Genomic DNA, 16,065 nt, shown 5'->3' on the forward strand with positions numbered 1-16,065 from the left:
TTTTAATAATTCTTCCTTAAAATGAAGGCAAAAAAGAAATATAAGTTTCGGAGTGTTTATCAATATAAACACAAAAATAGTTAGTCTCAAACAAATCAGAATATTTGCTATAAAATATATAAATGCACGAAAATACAGAATGTATGTCGATATATGAATATGTATGTGGTATACATATTCAGAACAAGGAAGCGAATGGCCCGAATATTACGATTTCCTCCCCCCCTTTTTTTTTCCAGAATGGAGGAGTTACGACTGAAGTAATTGATCAGAACAAGACCTTTTAGTTAAGCCTTATCAGTTGGAGACTTTGTCTATGAATCCTTTTTTCTTGCAGGACCAATATATACTTCCAAACGGCTTGTACATGATAAGGATGCACTGTGATGGAAGCATCACTGGCTGGTACACTTACCAAAGTTCTATAGTTAGTGACTCATATACTGATTTATTCATCCCAGCATAGCCGTCAGACGACGAGATAACTCTGGCCGTGATAAGGGGACAGGAGACAGATGAACGATTAAGTTATTGGTGAAGAACCTTAGAGAAGTTTATTTGGTGTCTGTTGGTTGCTACCCAAGATACAGAAAAACCTCGATTCACGAATTTAATTCATTTATGCAGGCCATTCGTTAATAAATATGTTCGTAAATCGAAACAATGTACACCATACAAATTAATATGCAATGGATTAGTTCGTTCCTGGACTACAGATGATTGCTTATTTAAACCTACTATTAGCCACATGAATATGTTAACCACTGCAGCTCAAGGCACATGAAAAGAAATGCTTTTATTTCCGTTCGGTTTACATGCGAGATAAAATAACATCATCACAGTGGATACAGTAACTAAAACAGATAATTAGATCTTGGTTCGCTTTCTAACGGTTCGGTCAGATTTGTGTGTGTGTGTGTGAGGGGGGGTCGCTTATGTTCAATGTAATAAATATGGAATATTAACTTTAGTCTACAGAATAAAAAAAACACTTTTTTTTTTTCCTTCCAATGGCGGGCTCTAGTTGTTTACTGGCATTGCCCATTACTAAAGCTGAAAGTGATGGTCTCTTTGTTATGGAGGTACGTGTGCTACCATTGCCTCCTAGGAAGGGACGAACAAGTTACACCCATGCCTTCTCCGGGAAGTATTTCAGATATTGAAACTGATATTCTGTTTCAGTGACCATTTCTCTGCCAAGCGGAAATAAGAAACCAGAGCCATACCACAAAAAAAAAAAAAAAAAAAAAAAAAAAAAAAAAAAAAAAAAAAAAACTTTTTTATAATTTTGTAAAATAGCCTCTAAAAAGAGCGTATTTTTTAAGCTAGAAAAAGTGTTCTGCATTGTTTTCAGCGAAAAAAAAAATCCTGCAACTTAGCTGCCTCATTGCATGGTAGAGGATAAAGGAAAACAGACTTTTTCATATCAGCTGTTTTTCGTAATCCCACCTACATAGCAGAAAGAATGAGATAAAGTCTGAAACTGAAACACGAATTAAGGAAGTAAAATAAGGAGAGCACGACAGAAAGCAGAGCAGAATTGCTGTCTGAATTTGGTACAGATTTCGAACTTTGCTTGCTGTATGATGTGTCGAGATAATCTTTCGAGCGACTTTTGATTGCCGAGGTCATACGACAACTAATCCAATTCTCAGAGTGATGACATTGGAAGAGAATTATCTTCACTACTTCCTACTCTTGAAGTTCTCTTATTTAAATCATCGACGCAGTTTCCAGATATCTGATAAGTGCAATAATTTAATTTAGTTTAACATCACCAGTTGCTATCATATGAATCGTAAGCAAACAGCTAACGATTATTTTTACAGGCTTACATGATTTTCGATCCAATTAATTGAATAAAAGCTACAGATATTTTCAAAGCAATTAAAAAAAATAGGAGTTTGAATTTTATAAATAATCATCCAAAGGTGTAACAGTATACTGTTTACATCACTAACATAGGAACTATTTTCATAGCATCAAAAATTATAACTCAGCTTCTGTTTGGTGTAGGTATCAATTTAGAAAAGTGGCCTTTCCATTCGATAATGACCCAAAATTATTATTATTCACGTTATCGTGTAAATTTGCTCTGTTAGACTATTTCAATTTATAACATACACGAAGATCACAGGAAAGAAACTAGAAATATCATACAGCAGTTTCTAAGGTATTCCAGATATTATTTGCAGATATGCCATATAAAATACTATAAATCTTTTGAAAACTAGAATTTTGTGATTATCGTTACAAAAAAAAAAAAGCAGAATTTTTCATGGTTGATTTGTTAATTAATTAATTAAAATAGAGCAATGTAGAGCCATATCCTACTGAGGGATTCTTCCGTAGGGAGATTTGAGGGAAATATTTCTTATTTACGAGTGGAATTAAATACAGATAATGGCAGCTTAATCAGCTGCCGAGAGCCATACACAGAATTATCTACCTATTTTTCTCAGTTTTAGCCATTTACCGCATAAAATTTTAAATATTCGCACAGGAATTTACATACTCACTGTGCGAAAAATATCCTAACGAAATCAAACAGACAGTATTCTAGGGTCAGAACACGCAAAAATATGATTTTCCGCCATTAATTATTACTCCTAGAAAATGAAATTTATTCACATTTGTATGACAGAATACACCATTCAGAGACCTTATAAGAAACAAACAAAGCGATTGGGACGGGCTTACTGTTCTCATATCTCGGGAAGGAGAAGTTGGGACGATGTCATTTACATAACACAACTTTTAGTTATTTATAAATCATAGGATTATAAAATTTACAGAAGATTAGAAGATGCCGTCCAGTCGGTATAGTGGTCAGGGAAGCTGACTGCGATGCCGAAGGGCCTGGGTTCGAATCTCTAATATCTTCTTATCTCTAAATATCTACGTAGAAACAGTGCATTGGTTTTAAAGATCAAAATGAAACTAATTTTATTATTTCATCGCATTGTTTTTCTCAGGTTCGTCATCATTAACGCAATTCTGGGGGGGGGGAGAAATGTAAGATATTCCAATTTTTTCCCATATACTTCAATATTGCGATATTTTCAGTATTATTCCACAATCAGTCTTTCCTTTAAACAATAGTAATAATTATTATTATTTAAGAAAATTTAATCTTAAACCTTATATATAAAAAACGTTTTTGAAAAACCATCGCTAGCCTTAAATCCTCCTAGAATATCAACCGATATGAGAAAAAAAATAATAGGGTCGTACCGTATACATTTATTCGCTGTTTTATGTAATTTCTGAAATGTCCTGTAATGCTTATAATTTTGTAAATTTAATTTTCTTTTTTTAATTTTTAAAAATTTAAACAAGATATTTTCTTGTTTATTCACAGCTACGAGTATTTGTATTTTCTATTTTTCTAAGAAGTAAAACATGTAATTAGGTTTAGGTAAACTGACTAAGGCGCAACGCGAAAGCTATCTGCCTAGGAAGGGATGCCTTCTTAAAGGACTTTCTTAGGTAAACTCTCTCTTATCTACGTTACACATGGGGAAAAATAGCCATGCGGCCAGACCGTTCGCCAGGATTCGATCCCAGGTCGAACTACCAGTGTTCAGTGACATCACAGCACATCTAATTAGACTCTAATACTTTGTTTTCATAAGGTAAATTACTAGCCCTTTGCCGAAATTTTCATAGTTCACTTCATTTTATACAGCCAGCCCATTCAACCTGTTTGAAATTGGGAATGAATACCCAGGTGGTTGATCATTCCATTCTTTGCTCTTATCGACTTGAATATAGTGATCCTGAGTAGACAGAAAACTGTTTTTAATAAATATAAAAGCAAAGATAAACCATTTCTAAATAATAACTTTAAAATATAATTTTACTGTTATTTGAAGCTCATTTTAAAAGATTTATTTGTGGAATCGTTAGGTCATTTTGAAGCAGGAGACATGAAAATTTAGCAATGCAAACTCAGGGACTCGAACCTGGATCTCTCGAATACGCGCTGAGTGTGCTACCGTTACACCAGAAAGGAATACGGAAGGAGGGACAAATTGTCCAAGTGATCTTCAGCGGCGCTTCGGTCGGCCAATTTTTTTTACATCAAGACTGTTTTGCAGAGACCGAAACAAATGGTAGTCAGATAGTGCAAAGTCCGGGCTATACGGTGGATGCATCAAAACTTCCCAACCAAGTGCCGTCAATTTGTTCCGAGTCATCAAAAATGTATGCCGCGCATTGTCATGACGGAACACAACTCCCTTTCTGTTGGCCAAGTCTGGTTGCCCTTTCTGGACTGCTTCGTTCAAACGGTCGAGTTGAGTGCAGTATAGGGGCGAACTGATGGTTTCGCCAGGTTGCAGCAGCTCATAATGGACAATTCCCTTCCAATCTCTACATCGAAATTTCAGGAATGGAATCAAGCAAACCACTGTTGGGTCCTTCGTTCGCTCAGAGCATTTTCACCGTATGCGTCACAAATTTTTCGGCATGTTTTTGAAGCGTTTTTAACCTTTTTTATAGTAAACAAAGCAATTTCTTCAGATATTTTAATCATTTTCAAATCATTATAACTTTTGACACGAGCAAAAAATTAGAAAGCTATCTTCACAAACAATGGAAGCTGAATGTTTGAGACAATCGGGTAAGTGCTGCTGTATATATAAGCATCAGTACCATCTAGTGGCAGAAAATCGCGGAGACTTTATATGACCCAATATATATTTGCAAATTCAGGGAATGTTTACAGAATGGGATACATTTCCCGGAAAATAACCTAAAGCGAGATACTGCGCTCTGAAGTGTGGGACTGTTCCGGAAAGTCCAAGACGTCTGGTCATTTTAACTAAATGCCATAACAAAGCGTACCACAACTAAACATCACTCTTCGCTCAAGATCACCTCTGTGCACTTATTGTTTGTCTGGAAGAAAAAAGAAAAGAAAAAGTCTGGCCTATTTGATGAATTCGCAATTGCAAGCAATTATTTCCTTCAACGCGAACATCTAGAAATTATCGCGAGGACGACTGTTGACGTCTTAAAAAGTTCAAGGTCGGAAGCTGTCTCTCTCTGATCTAGAAGAAACTTTCTTTCTCCTTCGAAGAGACAAATCGCGCACGCGTCTGCCCGTGAAGCGTTTGTGGAATTGGGGTGCTTCTCCCACCCATTGCGCTTTTTCTCATTCGATCACCTCCCAGCAACGATTCTTCGGAGAAAAAGAGCGAGATATAATTTAAACTTCTGCAAAACCCAGGCATATAAACACAGTTCTACATATAAAGCATTGCATGAACATTTCATAAAATATCTTTGGGGGGGGGAAATGAACAATTTCAAAATGCGAAATTTTGACCAAAATTCATATCTCTGTTAGGAATGCTTATAAATTATACCTTTCCCCCCACTCCAGCTACATATAAGAAATATTACTATTGTAATGCATGTGTCTGGACTAAATGAAAGCATATATACATTTTCCCCGTGCAAGAAATGTATTTAAAAGCTATTAATTTTAAAAGAAGCAAAGCTTTATGTCGTAAGGTTTATCCTAAGTTTCTAACGCTTAATTTTAGTTCAGCTTCTTTCCTGTCCATCCTAATTTCAGCTTACAATTTCCTACCAGAATGTGTTTTTTTAATGCAAATGAGTAAGAGTAGTATTCAAGTCGAAGTTCCACGGACATCGAGATAAAGCCTCAGAGTTTCTGACTAGCGCGCGTTTGCCTTTTAGCTAAATCTCTTCAGGCTGTTACTATGCTCGGCCATATTACTGGCCCTTGATAGCTTCGCTAGCTTATTCGATATTTAGCGGCCAACTACTTAGAATTTTGATAGCTTCGGCTATATCTTTTTAGCTAAGCATCAGTTAAGTCTCATTTCTTAGTATTTTGAGTTGAAGCCCAAGTGGAGGCTTTGCTGTAAGCCCTGAGAAAGGGGTCGTCTGTTTAATTTTTACGTCTCTGTTCCTGAACTAAAGTGATTATTCGCGTAGCTGTTCACTAGGTGCCTCCACATTTAGCTGTTAGATAAAAGGGTGGAACCTCACAATGTTCAAGAATAAGAATATGTCCATTAATAATTTTTGTTAGCATAGAAAAGGGTCTTTTAAGAAAATATTAGTTTTTTGTCAATTTATTTTATGAGACTGGGCATTTTGACAAGTGCACAATCACACTTACATTTTAAAAATTATTACTTGCTGTAGTAACTGCCAAATATAAAACACTCTAATAAAATTTATTTAAAAAAAATCTTGCACATAATTACTTTATTAGTTGCAGCATAAAGAGCAGTTGATAATTATGTAGTAATTTTCTTTTATTTATTTATTAATCTTTCAAAGGTTTTGTTTAGTAGAAGCAGAAAATTCGGTTCGCTCGGAACACGATAGAAAACTATTGTCATTTTAAAAGGTATAAACTGTTTCATTTATCTTGTGTGTTAGAAATACGTGTGGCTCATCAGCGTTACAAAATAAGTCATTTAAAATCAATATGCACTTAATGAGATTTTCAAGCAAATGGTAATTTAATAAATAAAGCTTTTGATAACTCCATACATTATATCGATCGCTAAAATTACGCTTGTGCTTAACATGCAGATTGCATTAGCATCAAAAATAAGAGTTAAAGAAGGTCATGTAATGGTAAATTTCTTATTAATACACATATTACCAACGTCTGTGCATACTTCTTCAAAAAAAATTTAATAGGTAATTTTTAATAGGTAAGATACTTGCATATCTTGAAACTGAAATGTTTATACCATTAAAAGTTTTCAGTTATTGTTTTTATTAAAAAAAAGGTAAACTGAAAAAAATGTTGGAGATATCAAAGATGAACAACTTTTTAATTAAAAAGAAAAGTGAAATATTTGTAAAATTCCGTTATAGTAAAATAGATAAATAAACTCTTAATGACAATATCCTCTTTAAATAGTTAGACATCTTTTGAAACAATCCGAAGTTTTCAGATTGCAAGTCAATTTTTTATTTACTTAATTTATTTACTTGCTTACTAGTCTCAAGTTAACAAAATAAAAATAATAATAATAATAATAATTTTTTAAAACATCTGAAATGTTTCAGATTTTAAATTACGCCCAAAGGGGAGTTTTTTTAACGTTTTGTGTGTTACCTGTATTTATTAAATATCATGTTCTTTGCACTTAAACCATAAAATTTAGTTCAATAGCAATGTCGCAAAATAATTTTAAAATGAGCCTATCTTTAGAGTTTCCGATACACAGTTCGACGCGCTGGAGATAAAAAAAGGTTCCCCCCCCCCGTAGAGTGTTGCCATTGCTGGCTTTTAAATCGTTGAGTTGGTTACTCAAAAATTCGTTAAAGTTTTACAAAATATGAAATCGATCATAAAACAAATTCCAAATTTCAAATTTGGGATTTCAGATGGCCATATTCGCAGTGCGATTACGTCATTCAAAATTGGAGGCTCTAGATACCGTTGTTTTATCACAATGCGAGAAATATACGTACATTTATGCAGATTTTTCATTATTTAATTTCTTCAAATATAATGCAGGACTCTAACACTTGGTGGCAACAGTTTGAAAAGTGAACCGACATTTATAGGAGTCCGACGCAAAACACCAAAATGAAAGTAATAGTCCTTCGGAACTCAAATCCCTTTGGACTAATTATAAATATATTCGTATAAGTGAAATTACCTCTTTTCACGTCTCAAATTAGGTTCCCAAATTTATTCGTAGTGAGAAAAACTCAGAATTGCGTCTGCCGCTGGCATAGGCCCTAGGCACCTAGGTCAGTCAGACTTTGTCCAGCTCCGTCCCAGTTTGAAGGACTCCACCCCCGGGGCATGGATACAAGGTAAGATTTCATAGAATATGTTGTTAAAGTTTTATCGTTGTATCAAATACAAGTGATAAATCTTTCAGTTTTTTAACTGTCTTGAGATCTTAAAGCTACTTAAAAACTGACTGTAAAGTCTAAAGTAAAAAATAATAATTTAACTCCTCTAGGGTTAAAAAAAAGGCGAATAGCTCATATTTGATACTTTATAGCATATGTAAACACTAGAACACAATAAACTGTCCCACCTTTTTTTTAGCCTGAAGGAGCGTTAGCCCAGAAGGACTGTTAGTCTCAAAACGGAATTGTGCGTTGAGTCACTGTACAAACTTTACAAATTGTTGCCTCCAAAAGCTATTGCCCAATATCATATTTAAAGAAATTAAATAATGAAGAACTTGCATGAATGGATGCATGTTTTTCGCATTGTAAAAAAACTGAACCTTGAACCGTCAAATTCTGAATAACGCAGTCCTCCGCCCGATTATGGACACCTGGAAGCCCAAATTTGGAACTTGCTTTATTATCTATTTCATATTTTTTAAAACTTTAATAATGAATTTTTTAATAATAAGCTCATCGATTTCAAAGTGAGCAATGGCAACACTGTACGGAGGAAAACATTTTTATCTCCAGCGTGAGAGACTGTCTATCGGAAATTCTAAAGATAGGCTTTTCTTATATACTTTTATCCCAGAGGAACATTCGCTTAAATGCTCTCAAAACGTGTATGTGTATGAAAAAATGAACAAAAAGGAAAAAGCCCCTATGGACGTAATATAAAGTTTGAAAGTTTTGGGGGGGTGAATTTTTTTTTTTTTTCTTTCTTTCTTTCTTTTTTTTTTTTTTTTTTTTTTTTTTTTTTTGTAACATGTAAACCAGAGTACCAATTGAATGGTAGGAGAAAAAGATTTTCAGTAAACAAAAAAAAAAAAAAAAAAAAAAAATCATAAAATTTAGAAAAAAATTTCACACATTGCGTGAATAATAATCGTGAAAAATAACAAGCGTAGTGGAAGATTTTTATTCTCCTGAGGGAAAAATAACGCAAGATATAAATTTCTTAAACAAAGTGTGGGGTTCCACCCTTCTATCTATCAACTAAGTGTGAAGAACCTAGTGAGCAGCTAAGCGAATAATTGCTTCAGTTCAGTAACAGAAATGTAAACTCGAGAAGGGTTAATTACTCTTTATTGCTGAAATTCAGAGTGAACAATTGGCCCCTTTCTCAGGGCGTACAGCAAAGCCTCCACTTTGGGCGTGAACACAAAATAATAAGAAATAAGACTTAACTAATGCTTAAGATATATAGCCGAAGCTATCAAAATTTTAAGTAGTTTGCTCCTAAATATCGATTTCGCTGGCGAAGTTATCAAGGGCCTATAATACGATCGAGAGTAGTAGAAAAAGAAAAGACGTAGCCAAAAGGCAAACGCGCGGCTGGTTAGAAACTCGGAGACTCTCTCTCGAAGTCAGTGGAACTTCGACTTAAATACTACTCTTACTCATTTGCATTAAACGCGATTCTAGTTTTGGTTTGGTTTATTTAATTATGGCAAAGCACACTAGGGCTATCTGCCTAGGGAAGGGATGCCTTCGTGGAGGACTTTCCAAGGGAAATTGGCTCGTATATACGTTACACATGAAGAAAACCACGAAAGCACCCATGCAGCCAGTTCGTTCGCGGGATTCGAACCTCGGACCGAACTACCAGTGTTCAGCGACTTTACCGCTCGGCTGCTGGTGGGCCTAAACGCGATTCTAAAAACACATTCTGGTGGGAAATTGTAAGCTGAATATAGGATGGACAGGAAAGTAACCTTAACTTAAATTAACTTCTAAAAACTTAGGATAAACCTTACAAAACAACTCAGTTTTAAATCGTTGAAATCGCAAAATGTTTATTATTGAAGTAGATAAAAAGTAAGAAGCTTAGGTGTAATAAATGTAAGGTCTTTCTGTAAAGCTAACAGAAGATCCTATTGAGAGGAAAAGAAACTGCATAAAAATTAGCAAAGCCTCTTAGATGTTTCTATGACCGTTATCTAAAACTTCGTTAGAAGTCACTTGGAATGGATCTCCGCCCCTCATACTTCTGGTTCAGAAATTTGAAATTTAACCATGGGCAGGGCCCAAAGAGTGGGGGAAATTTTTCCATCAAATATCCGTACACCGGATATAAACGTTGTTCAACTAGACGTCGCCTGGAAAAGAAGATCATCGTGACAATGGGCCTATTCGAGACTTGTCATAGGCGTTGGCAAGGTCGTATATATTGCAAGGTTCTACTACATATTTTTTTTTTTTTTTTTCTGAAAATAAAACAGATTCCTAAAGGTGATATCATCGCTTTCAAAGGGTGGCACTCATAAACGTTGGATTGCCGCATTCTGGTGGATGACAAATGATGCTAAATATATTCAGGTTAATGGAGTTCTCATCTGTGATTACATAACAGGAATGTTATTGTACTCATTTATTATCATATTATTATTTATTTATTATAATTAGGAAACAAAAAAATTGCATAGGATTACAGGTTTTTATTTTTCTTTTCACCTATTTATTTTAGTACAAAAACTGAGAAGTTTTGTTATTATTCTTACTTTATAGAACAATGATAGCAATACGGAAATTTAAAAGTAATAAATAAAATGGATTAGCAATTCCTTGCATAGATTTGTGTAATAATTCCCGATTTAAAAACCCATTCTTGATCAGGAGTTAAACCAAATCACCTGCTGTGGACGCCACACGCCTAATAAATTTTTCACAATTTTGCTGTAATTCGTTTAAACTTATTTCCTCTAATTTCATTAGAGATATATTTCTCATTCAATTAATTCACTTCTCACCTCTCGGCAAGTCAAAAATACATAAAAACTCAAAAACATAAATAAATTATTTTTTGAAATAATTAGAAATAATCTAAATAATAATATTTAATATTTTAAATAATTAAAAATTTTAAAATACGGAAAAAACCCTAAAACACCATATACAGTCAAAAATATTTTAGCAGTTAAGAGTTTCTGCGCAAAGACAATCTATTCGGCCAGCGAGCAGAAAGGCAAAATTTTCGGTGCACAAAATTGGAAGTTAACATTTGGTCACATTGTACGAAACAACATAGAAGTTGGTGTACCAACTGACTGAATTCGCTATTCTACTAAGAACTTCAAACGTAAACAAATGACAGCCTAGCGCCACTTAAACTTTTAAATGGTTGATAATTCTACAACTATTGCATGCAGATTAATAAAGACATAAAAACCCCTTAATCGGAACAGAAGAAAAGAGTTCAATCACTTTTGAAGCAAAAATGCACAGTTTACCAAAATATAAGTATTAAAAAGCTGAGCTCATCAACCCGGGTAACAAAATGGGAAATAGAAATATATATATATATATATATATGGCAATAATATGTGCATGTGTGCGTGTGTAAGGTAAAAAAGCATGTAAATCAGCCGTGTAATTTAATTTAGTAATAGCCTCTCTTAATTCCTTATTTTAATTTCGGTATTTCCTCTCTGTATTTTAAAAGCGGTAATCTTTCTGGATGCCACATGGTTTATGCCACATGGCTTGCATAACGCTTATGACGTCACTAATTCGAAACCTGAACTCAAAATTTCGATAACTGAAACCTTTCTGTTAATAAGCAACCTAAATAAAATTCTTGTGTTGGATAATTGCGCACTTTAGCTTCTACCTATCTTCCTATCAAGTCGCTATATCGTTCTGCTCTCTTCCTATGGCAACAGTATCAAAATGTAAATGTTTTTGAATAGGCACGATAAGAGTGCTAAGTAATTTGTGGTTGCAAATGTCGATTGAAATAAGATGGCTATTTCCTCCGCATCGACTGCCAAGTTTTCTGTTCATTACATATTCAACATTCTTATTTTCTGCGCGTTCAGCATTGCTACCTACGTCCTTTTCATCACAATGCTACTACGTCGTTTTCATCACATAAGCATACACACACACTATATATATTAATTAATTAATCGAAATAAATTTCCCAATACTTGCGCAATAGCTTCAGAGTAATAAAATAATAATTTATTTACTAATGGATTATTGTGTATAACCTTAAATAAGGTTAGTAGAATGAAGTAACTTGAAACACTAACATTTTTTTAGATATATAGATATATTGACTAAAGAAATATTGATTATATTATCTCCTAATATTAATTTTAGTAGAAGTATCTAAAAAGAGGGAACCCATAGGTAGGAAGTTTAATTCCGAAAATTGTTTTAAAGTAACTCGAATATAAATTGTTAAAAATGTTTTACGGGGGCTTGAATTAAATCATGAATAACAAAATTTCAATTGGAAAAAGAAATTAAAATAATTATTGTCACTGATTGGAAATTAGTTGACTTTTCAAGGGGAACAAACCAACTCCCGTTCAATGAACAACAATTAATAAATAAATACGAAGGTGTTTCGTCTTTTACTCAAATAATAATGGTGATGCCAAACTGGCAAATTAAGTTAGGCCAAATATTTCCGTGAAGTGAAGGTATTTAGAACCAAAGTAGAGTAGCAAAGAACTCATTCTTATTAAGCATTTCGCTAATAGAATTTATTACTTGAGTAAAAGACGAAATACCTTCGTATTTACTTATTAATTATTGTTCATTGAACGGGAATTGTTCCCCTTGAAAAGTCAACTAATTTCCGATCAATGACAATAATTACTTGCTTTTAATTTAACTTCTTTTTCCAATTTAAATTTTGTTATTCATGATTTAATTCAAGTCCCCATAAAACATTTTTAACAATTTACATTCAAGTTACTTTAAAACAATTTTCGGAATTAAACTTCCTACCTATGGGTTCACTCTTTTTAGATACTTCTACTAAAATTAATATTAGGAGATAATATAATGATTATTTCTTTAGTCAATAAATTATTATTATCTTACTTTGCAGCTATTGCGCAAGTATTAGAATAACTTGTTTTCGAAGATACACATACGTTTGGTGCAGTTGATTGCAATGAATAAAAGGGAGGTGAACAACTAGATGTTATAGTAGTCCGATATACAAAGTTTCAATGTTCTACGGCTACTCGCTTTTTAATTATGAAAGATATGTATATATACGTACAAACACCACGAAAAAAATCTCTTCTGAATCCATTTTACAGTCCGTTTTGTAAAAAAAGAGTCCTTTATTCTGTCCGTGGGTACACATGTCACGCAAAAACATCTTTCAAATGGATTCGAGAGCTGTCTAAATGCATATATGCTCGTTGCAATATGATACCCGAAATTTTTCGCAATTACAATACTTATTTTACTTCTTACAAGGAAGTAAAAATAAATAGAAAATTTACAGACAGACGATTAAGGTTGCTTTGTAAAAGAACAGCAGAAACTGCAATGTATTTACAAGAAAGAAAATGGTTACGGGAAGAAATAAGAGCGAGCAGTTGATAAATGCGATAACGATCCATTCCGTTGAGGTTACATAGATCGATGGCTTGCTCAATATCTACATGTCATCAGATTTCATATTCATCAATGCCGAGCGGAAATCCACAAGGTTAAATGTACAGTTTTCTTCATGAAATTTTGTCTTAGAATAATAATCGTTATAAAAATATTAAAAACTGCATTCCTAGCTTAGTTTTATTAGATTTGAATTTCATTAGGCCCATCAAAATAACGATATTGAGGTAAGTTCAAAATATTATCACAGAACTCAATGCCTCGTTAGGAAAGGTTCATTAATGTCATTTTAAAATCAGTAAATTAAACTATCATTGCCTATTGATAACTCAGTGAAATATAACATAACTCCACAAGCTGAAAAGTATGACATGCATATCTTGTATAGCAATAATAAATACAATTCTTCATGCATTTCTAAAAAGCATAATGCATGAATTTTATTTATCACGCATGAAGAATTACACATATAACATTCACATAACTACCGTATCAAACGGGGAAAAATCTTAACCTATGCTAAATATTCTGTGGAAAAAATTGATGATATTATTGCATTTATATGTGTAATTTATTTCGCCCTATGCATAGATATAAAAATCTTAGTTTTTCATATATTCTATACAGATATGTGAGGTTAGTACTTGTCCGTTTTGTAATAACTCATTTTAAATTAACAAAAATATTCCAAAAATGCATAAATAGTGTTAAAAAACATTTAGATACCTGGAGAATCTAGTATTCAACAATATTTAGTAACATAAACTCATCTAAGAATTATCAAATTATATAGAATATTAAATTAAAATTATATAGAGATTAAATTACATAGAATTTCTTTAACGTATAATATATTTTCAGTGAATAATGTAATTTCTGTTCAGAACAGCATAAAAATTTTAAAAATCGCACATTTTTTGTACTTGGATAGGGAGGATAAATATTTTTTATATGTGTTCTCAATTTTGCTTATCCATTTTTTTGTAAAAAAATTCTTGCCGTAAAAATAATGTTAATTATCAGGAAATAATACATGATTAAAATTAAAATAAAGTTAAAACATGAATACATTAAAATTCAATGGTATGAATTATTTAAGCTGAAAAATAATTAGATGAATAAATAAACTTACTGGTACTAGTAACAGATAAGTATTTTCAATATAAATTACTTGTAGAAAAAGTCTACGTTTATTCTCCTTCAACATTAATATAAAAATACACATATACATATTCAAGAATAAATTTACACCTTTTATCGAAAATCACTGTACTAGAATAGCAACAGAGCTCGAAATGCAAGCAATAATGCGGGATTATGATGTTTCCCAGATAACTGGAACAATCCGTCAATAATTTCGGTAATCTGATAAAATATGTGCTGACTAACGCAGTCTTATCGACATTTCAACTATATTTTGTGTGATTTCAATCAATAACAAAACTGGCAAGGAAGAATTCTGTTCTCAGAGAATTTCATCATTTCGTAGTCGAAACTTTAATGCCTAAAAACACCGATTACTAAATGTTGATTAAAAATAATGATAAATAAATTTTAATTAGTAGGAATATGGACCGTTTTTGGATGTAACATGCTGTTTTAAAAATGAGAATTTTTTTCCCGTGGATTCGTTCCTTTTATGCGATTTTATAAATCCCATTATTTAGATGAGCATTTTGAGCACTGGTGCATAAATAACTTCATTCACTCACCACAGTTTTGACAAAGCACTTTGGCCACGGCCTTCCTTTTAGAGTAGGCCTCTGGCTCGTCCACGGCGATCATCTTACGCCTTCTCCAGGCCGCGAACACAACGTACCTCTCCTGCAACTGGAGCTTTCCTTTAGGGTAAAGCACTCCGCGGCACCTCGCTGGATTTTTCCGGATCGCGAACTCCACCAGGGCGTTAGGAGAGTCCAGTGAGCCCTTGAACACTTTGCCAACGCGGAACGTGGCCTGCTGCGCGGGCCCTCGCCTGGCCAGCGCTATCAGTTTACCGTGAAAGACGACGGGAGCGAGGTATGCCTTGGTTTGGGGGTCAGAGCCGGCCCCTATTAGGGGGCAGGCCGCAGAAACGGCGGTAGCGAGGAGTAGCAGGCTCCACCAGCAGGAGAAGGTTAAGCTACACTGCATCGCCGCTTATCCAGGAAGTGAAGTATGGGCGAGTCATGCTCGGCTCCGTGTGTGTGTGTTTGTAATGCTACCGGGTGGTGAACAGAGCGAGCGCCGTTCGCCTCAGACGACGTCTTGCGCAGTAGTGAACTTGACCGCGCTCTGTCTCACTCAATCGGCTGGAAAACTCCCAGTGTCGCGCCCTCTGTCTCCCGCGAAACTTTCGCTTTTTGGAAATCGCTCAGTTTCTGCTCTTCCATTTCACATGAAAAGGAATTGCGGCCTCAGATTTTCGAAAACAATTTGAATGAAAAATTGCCCTTAATGTTTCAGCGCTTTGAACACGAATATTTTTATTCATTATTTCATTCTGTTACAAGCATTTTCTGGCTCTGGAGGACGATACCTGTAATGTTAGCACAATGTGCACTGCTGTTTACAGTAATTGTTATAGGATTGTATCTGCCAGATAACAGAAATTACGATTTTGTTAAAGAGTATAAAATTTCTTAATGTACTAAAACCCAACGGCTGAATTTTAGAACTAGTAAAGTATGTCGCAAAAACAGTACTAGATACATTCCTTTTAAAATAGGCTTCTATTATGTGTGATGAGACATCGTAGAGTTCCTCACTTTTATTCTGCTAAATTAAATATTCAGGAACCTAGTGAACTGT

The 16,065-nt window shown here is 33.9% G+C and overlaps 1 protein-coding gene across 3 annotated transcripts in view; it reads right to left on the bottom strand.

Annotated features, from left to right (window-relative positions):
• LOC118192449 (pro-neuregulin-2, membrane-bound isoform-like) overlaps positions 1 to 15,532 on the bottom strand; it is a 204,254-nt gene extending 188,722 nt beyond the window's left edge. For all 3 annotated transcript variants that reach the window (XM_035363422.2, XM_035363421.2, XM_085825565.1), the window contains exon 1: positions 14,988 to 15,532. In XM_035363422.2, coding sequence (XP_035219313.1) covers positions 14,988 to 15,408 — 421 coding nt within the window. In that variant the 5' untranslated portion in view covers positions 15,409 to 15,532. The remainder of the gene's footprint in view (positions 1 to 14,987) is intronic.
• Between the last annotated feature and the right edge of the window lie 533 nt (positions 15,533 to 16,065).

This window comes from Stegodyphus dumicola, chromosome 10, assembly GCF_044657685.1.
Source record: "Stegodyphus dumicola isolate Sdum_Otavi_A_Nest chromosome 10, ASM4465768v1".
In the NCBI taxonomy this organism is placed as follows: Eukaryota; Metazoa; Arthropoda; class Arachnida; order Araneae; family Eresidae; genus Stegodyphus; species Stegodyphus dumicola.